Source organism: Perca flavescens, chromosome 1, assembly GCF_004354835.1.
Source record: "Perca flavescens isolate YP-PL-M2 chromosome 1, PFLA_1.0, whole genome shotgun sequence".
NCBI classification, from domain to species: domain Eukaryota; kingdom Metazoa; phylum Chordata; class Actinopteri; order Perciformes; family Percidae; genus Perca; species Perca flavescens.
Window position 1 is genome coordinate 28,349,220 of NC_041331.1, and position 6,820 is coordinate 28,356,039.

A 6,820-nucleotide genomic window follows, 5' to 3' on the forward strand; every position below is an offset into this window, starting at 1 on the left:
TAAAACGCAATTTCCTAATCGCAAAGGCTGCGATTTGGTCTCGATTTGATGACTCGCGAGAGCAAATCAGTCTGCACTACGCAGAGAATGCATCAACTTAGCACGCTAACGCTACACTGTACCTTGAGCTGATCTCTGTCATTCAAACAATTCTGACTCGAAGTTTAAAACTTTTACAGCCATTTTAATAAAATGAAGGGTTTTGCTCGGGCTCGAGTCTATACATGCAGTTAATGGATACAGGCACGCAGAACTGAAGGCTCGGTTGGCAACGAGCTAGCTCTGATTAGCGGTTAGCTCCGGTTAGCAGTTAGCTCCGTTATAAAGATATGGGTGGAGGAGCTGCCACTGAGAGGGGTAACAGCCAGACTGATAAATGACGGTTCGGGGAGCTTTCACAGCAGCGTGGCCGCAGTGTTTCAACGGTTTTATTAGTACAGTTAATCCCACGGCAAGACCACCAGCACCTAACGTAACGATAGCCTCTCTGAGCTAGTGCAGTGTTGACGGTATATGTGTGTGTGTGTGTGTGTGTGTGTGTGTGTATGTATGTATGTATAGGTGTGTGTATGTGTATGTATATATATATACACTGTAAGCAATTGCTGTAAATTTACAGCCAATTTTCAACACTAAAATACTGTTTTCATGTTAAACAGTTTAGTACTGTAATTAGCAATGCATTGTGGGCTGCTTAACTTGGAGCAACATGAAAGAGGCCCTAAACAGTATGCTGATGTTTTAAATTACAGGATACTACAGTATTTTTTGGAAACTGAGTGTTGACTTGGGAATTTGGAGCATGGTCAGAAGTTTGATACAACGTTAGTCTTTTAAATTGAGGCTAGTGCTTTTGGTCAATTTTCTTTATAAAATACAAAAATAATTTGCCATCAAATCCTGGAGGGACTTCAGGAACCATCATTTGGATAGGAGATTTTCCAGAAGAGGACGCAACATTTAGATGACATGTGCTACACATCGAGTGTTCTTCATCAACATCCATCGGGTCTTGCATCTACAAATAAACGGTAATTAAAATCTTATTAACATTTGAACATGTCATTTATCAGTGAGGCTTAGATTTGAATAGCCGAAACAATATAACTTTTGGGTGTATTTTTGTTTAATTTTGGTAACATTAGCCGAACGTCTGTATCCGAGGAACAACACTTGTTAACCGGTATGAGGCCAATCGGCAGATGGAGGCAGCAGGAAAATAGTATTAGGCTACTGGAATAATTACATCTTGCCCGGTGATTAAGGATTTATTTCAACCAAACCATAGGATTATTGGAACATCGGCTAACCGAGATGGTCTGGTGAATTTTATTTTCTTTGTGTCGGCTTTTAATGAAGTGTGTTTTACAAAGAGTTAACAAGAAAATTAAGCTAATTAGTTCGGTTAAAGAGAGAAACTTGAATCAAGGCTTTGTATTTTTCTGTTTAAACGGAAAATTGGTGTGAAAATAGTGCCTTTCTGGAGTCTTTGTGAATGCATTTTGTTAAGTTATCTGTCACTGTGTCTCAAACAGCCTACTTCTCCCAACTGTTTTAGAGTATTGTCAAACCGTTTTGCATCATTTGTGGCTTTTCTTTCACAATCTTAACATTACATCTCGGTTGACGTAAACATTTCTGCGTGAAGACTGATACGGTGTCACTAAAAAGCAGCCAGCAGCCGTAATAAAGACTAATGCATGTTTGTTGATGAAAAGCAACTTACCATCGGGCAGTAACAAAATGTTCCCCTGTCAGATCTGTTGTCATAACTGTGCCACAATATTGACATACGTAAGGCACATGAAAATTCATAAAAATACACCTAATTTAACTTTTAAGTGTGTTTTGCCAGATTGCAGTCAGACTTTTCAAAACTTTTCAACATTCAAGTGTCACACTTACAGACATAACAAACATGTAGTTAGGCCTACTTTGTCTGGTGTTGAACTAACATGTCATGTTGATTTCTGCAGTGCAAGGTGTGAGACTTTGACCGCATTTTACTCTCATTTGAAAACACACATTAGAGAGGGGAAAACAGTCACATGTCCTTATAGACACTGTAGCAAGAGCTTTACAGTTTTATCAACATTCACATCACACATGAGTCGGAAACATAAAAATGGTGCTGAGGAAAATTTGGCTGAGTCTGTTGAAAATCCTTGTGTTTCCCATGAGAGTGAACAAGATCAGTCTGATATGCAGATTGATCCTCCCAGTGATGCAGGTGATGAACAAGAGATTTACCCAGAAATTGCTGATGAATCACAGTTCTTTAAAAATTTAGCCCTTTTTTATTTGAAATTGCAAGCAAAGTGTTTGCTTCCATCCTCTGTCATCCAAACAATTATTGAAGATTTTCAGGAAATACATGATATAAGCCAGTCACATTTGCTTTTCAAACTAAAAGAGAAGTTGATTACACTTGGGATTTCTGAAGCTGACACAAACAATGTGATTGAAGTCATGAAAACTGAGGATCTCTTTAGGACCTGCAACACTCAGCCACTGAAAACTGATCAGAAAAGAAAAACTGTTTTCAAGAACAGCTTCAACTATGTTGAGCCAGTTCAGATCTGTCTAGGTAAGAATGAGGCAGGCAAAGAGTGTTTTGCCCAGTATGTTCCTATTAAACTGACAATTGATTCTCTATTCCATTGCCAATCAGTGCAGGAACAATACAAGCAAGTACACTCCAGTATTGGTTCTAAGGATATTCTTAAGGATTTGTGGGATGGCAAAAATATGGCTGAGAATGTGCTCTTCCAGACGGAGAGCTCATCACTGAGCTTGATCCTGTATCAGGATGCATTTGAAGTGGTAAACCCACTGGGATCTGGAAAGAAAAAACATAAGATACTTGCAGTGTATCTAACTCTTGCAGATTTAATGCCACACAACAGATCCAGCACTGATCAAATGCAACTTGTTCTTCTCTGTAAAGAACACGATTTTAAGTATTTTGGTCAAGACTTGGTTATGGGCACCCTCGTCAATGACCTTAAAGATCTTGAGCTCAATGGTGTTACCCTGTCTGATGGAAAGGTCTACAAGGGAACGTTGTTTGCCATTGCAGGCGACAACCTTGGCTCACATAACATAGGAGGCTTTGTGGAGAACTTCAGCAGGAGTTCACACTTCTGCAGATATTGTGATATCAGCAGAGAAGCATTCCATGCAGATCCTCTTATCCAGGGCACAAAACGCACAGTGCAGTCATACAGTGGTCATGCTCAGAGCAGTGAAGGACAGTCTACATCTAGTGGAGGTGTTAAATTTGACTCTGTGTTTAATACGCTCAAATACTTCCATGTATGTCAGCCAGGATTGCCTCCATGTCTTGGCCACGATCTTTTTGAAGGTATTGTATCCTCTGATCTGGCAATGTACATTAACCATCTTGTTAAGGTGGATAAAATGTTTAGCTATCTTGAGTTGAATCGACGAATAAATCAGTTCAAGTATCTCGGTAGGGATGCTAATGACAAACCGTGTGAGTTTAATCCAGAGGGTGGAAAACTTGGGGGTCATGCTGTGCAGAATTGGTGTTTGCTGAGGATGTTGCCCGTTTTGATCGGAGACAAAGTAAAAAATCCAGGTGACAACAAAGTATGGCAGTTGGTTTTGCAACTTAGAGAAGTTGTGGACCTCAGTTGTGCACCTGCAATTTCAAATGGCCAGATAGCCTACCTAAGAGTTCTGATTGATGAATATTTGCAATGCCGAATGCAAATCTTTCCTGACAACCCACTGAAGCCCAAACATCATTATGTCAGTCATTATCCTGAGCTCATTATCCAGTTTGGGCCACTTATTCGCCTATGGACTTTAAGATTCGAGAGCAAACACACATATTTTAAGCAGTGTTTGAGAAAATTGCGCAACTTTAAGAATCCATGTTCTACTCTTGCAGAGAGACATCAGCTTCTGCAGGCCTTTCTGAGTGCTGGTTCCTTCTTCCCTCCAGGGGTTTCAGTGGAGAGGGGCACACAGTTTTTCTCAGATGACTACAATGATGTAATCAGAGAAGCAGTTGCACATCACAATTTTGAGTCCACAAATACTCTGATAGCCAATGAAGTGACTGTGAAGGGGACAAAATACAGAAAGAACATGCTTATTGTGATTGATGATGATGACGAGGGGCTTGTTACTGGAAAAATCAAAGTGGTTCTCATTCATAAGGATTCAGCAGTATATTTTATTGCTGAAAAGTATCATGCCCTGCGTATTCCAGACATGGGTGTTTACAGCCTCACACTGATGCAGAGAAGCTACTGTTGTATTAATCAGGAGAATCTGCTAGATTACTATCCCTTGCCTGAGTACACTGTCCATGGCACACCACTGATAATTCTTCACCATTCTTTCCCTCTAGTCCAGAATGATGGCAAACATGAGTGAAGAAATCAAAGAGATCATCTGCAAGACCTTGCCAAATCTGTCTGAAGAGACCCAGTGGCAAATAATATCGAAACTTCAGAGCTCCGGCTTGGAGTCAAAAGAAGACTTAAAATATGTACAACAGGAGGATATTGCTGATCTGTTACCTGTTATCCAGCGCCGAAAACTCCTGGATGCATTCAAATTAGGTAATGTATGGTTAATTTAGTGTGGCATTCTCTTGTTCTATTCTCTTGTTTATTCAGTTGGGGGATTTCTTTTTTCTAAAACTACATAATGCACCATCAGTGACTCTGATATAGCTTATTAGTTATCTGCCCTAATTGTAAATGTAAATGGACTGTTCTTATATAGCGCTTTTCTAGTCTGAACGACTACTCAAAGCGCTTTTACATGGTACAGGAACCATTCACCATTCACACACATTCATACACTGTGGCCGAGGCTGCCGTACAAGGTGCCACCTGCTCATCAGATAATCATTCACACACATTTACACTCCGATGCGCAGCATCGGGGGCAACTCGGGGTTCAGTGTCTTGCCCAGGGACACTTTGACATGGGACTGCAGGGCCAAGGATCGAACCACCAACCTGCCGCCCCTTTAATTCTTTGTTTGTTTGTTTGTTTTTTAGAAACGGAGACAGTTACATTGGATTTTCAAGTCATTCCAACTTCGTCATCACTGAGTAGTGATTGGTCCGTGTCTGGGTCTTCATCACCAACATTATGCGCTCCGCATAATTCTAGCTCATCACAGCTATCGCCCATTTTATCATGTTCAAGCCAGGCAAGAAACAGCGAACCAAGCAACAGACCTTCCACATCTCAGATACTGAAAACATGGCCAGAAACATTCCAGGTCCCTTGGGAACAAATGCCACAGGAAATTCGTTCTGCAGTTGCAGATGGCAAGAGACCTAAACCAGTGGAGCGACGCCAGATGGTACGATTACTCGCGGATGAAATGAGAAGGTATGAAGCTAACCCCACTCGTGCACAGTGTCTATCTGTGGTACGAAATATCATCAGGCAGTACCCAAAGAGTTTTGCTGATATTGCACCAGATGGGTCACTTCTAGGTGGAGGTTATACATCACTTTTGATTCAAGTGAAAAACCGCATTGAGAATGTGAACCGTGACGGAAGCTTCTTACACCACCGATCCTCTACAGACAAGAGGGGTCCAACTGACACATATGGATGTACACGATTTCAGCCAGAGCTACCCCCAGAAGAAACTGATGACACTGTGGAGCAGCACCGCCAGAGACTGGAAGAGATTTACAGACAGGAGGGTGCAAGTGGAGCAGAAAGAGCAGAAGTTAAAAATCTAATGGAGCTCACATACTCTCTACAACGTCGCCATATAAATACACTTCCACCACCTGACATTGAAGATTTGAAAACCAAATGGCCTTTTCTTTTCACGCCAAGGTATATATACGCACATTTTGAGTTGCTCACAGACATCAGTGTGCTTCGTAGCTTGGAACTCAGTATGGAGGAATGTGGAAGAGCCATCACCGAATACTTCAGGGGAAAACCTACCAACAAAGATGTCAAGGATATCCTCTCTAATGGTGAAGATAATGAGATGGCACTTTGTGTTGTTCAGCTGCTCATGGCACACTTTGGAGAGGACCTAACCGGGCTGATCCTTTTTACAGATGTAAGTTTTATTTTTACTTTCTAACCCTGTGTTTTAAAGGGTGTCTCCACCGGTCTTAAGTGTCCAGATACCTAATGTGTGTACTAGTTTTGGGGAGTACTACTACATATGTGAAAACAGTAGTGTAAATTATTTTGTGGCTCAGAGGAAGCTGCATGTAAACTGATAAATCACCTCCATGTTGTCACACAGTTGCTAAATTGTATTATGGGTAAAGTAGGTGCAAGGTTTTAAAAAGTATTTCACTTGTCTTCTTTGCCCTACTGTGACACTGTTGAACGTTTTAAAAGCAAATGATCAGATCAACACAGCAGAAACAGAAATATTACCTTTTTTATTCGACATATTCTTTCTCCTTTTCAAAACCTGGTGCCTACATTATCCACAATGCAACTTGGCCACTGAGTGACATCCCTGGAGGCAATTTATCAGATTATGTGCAGTTTCCTTGGGAGCCACAAAAGGGTCTCCCCAAGACCTGTACAAATAAAACTGTTACCCTTTAAATTTTGAATGCCAAATCTATTATAGCAGTTTGACTTTAGGTGACTGTAGAAGCCTACATTATTCGCCTCTAGGTTACTCTCACCTAGTGTTTACTAATTATTGACCTTTTTATAATTTTTTATAATGCATTTGTTCCCTACAGGTATCTGCCACTGCAGCTGACGTTGAGACAACTCTCAGTCTTCCTGCAAGTCCTCGCCTGATACTGCCTGGTATACATTTCATTTAGATTCA

The 6,820-nt window shown here is 40.9% G+C and overlaps 1 protein-coding gene across 2 annotated transcripts in view; it reads left to right on the forward strand.

Moving 5' to 3' along the window:
* Nucleotides 1-911: 911 nt before the first annotated feature.
* Nucleotides 912-6,820, forward strand: part of LOC114557801 (uncharacterized) — a 7,070-nt gene continuing 1,161 nt past the window's right edge. The window contains exons 1-4 of one of the 2 annotated variants that reach the window (XM_028581468.1): nt 912-1,031; nt 4,382-4,595; nt 5,043-6,079; nt 6,729-6,798. In XM_028581468.1, the coding sequence (XP_028437269.1) occupies nt 4,388-4,595; nt 5,043-6,079; nt 6,729-6,798 (1,315 nt within the window). In that variant the 5' untranslated portion in view covers nt 912-1,031; nt 4,382-4,387. The remainder of the gene's footprint in view (nt 1,032-4,381; nt 4,596-5,042; nt 6,080-6,728; nt 6,799-6,820) is intronic. The other variant, XM_028581475.1, reaches the window with a different exon arrangement.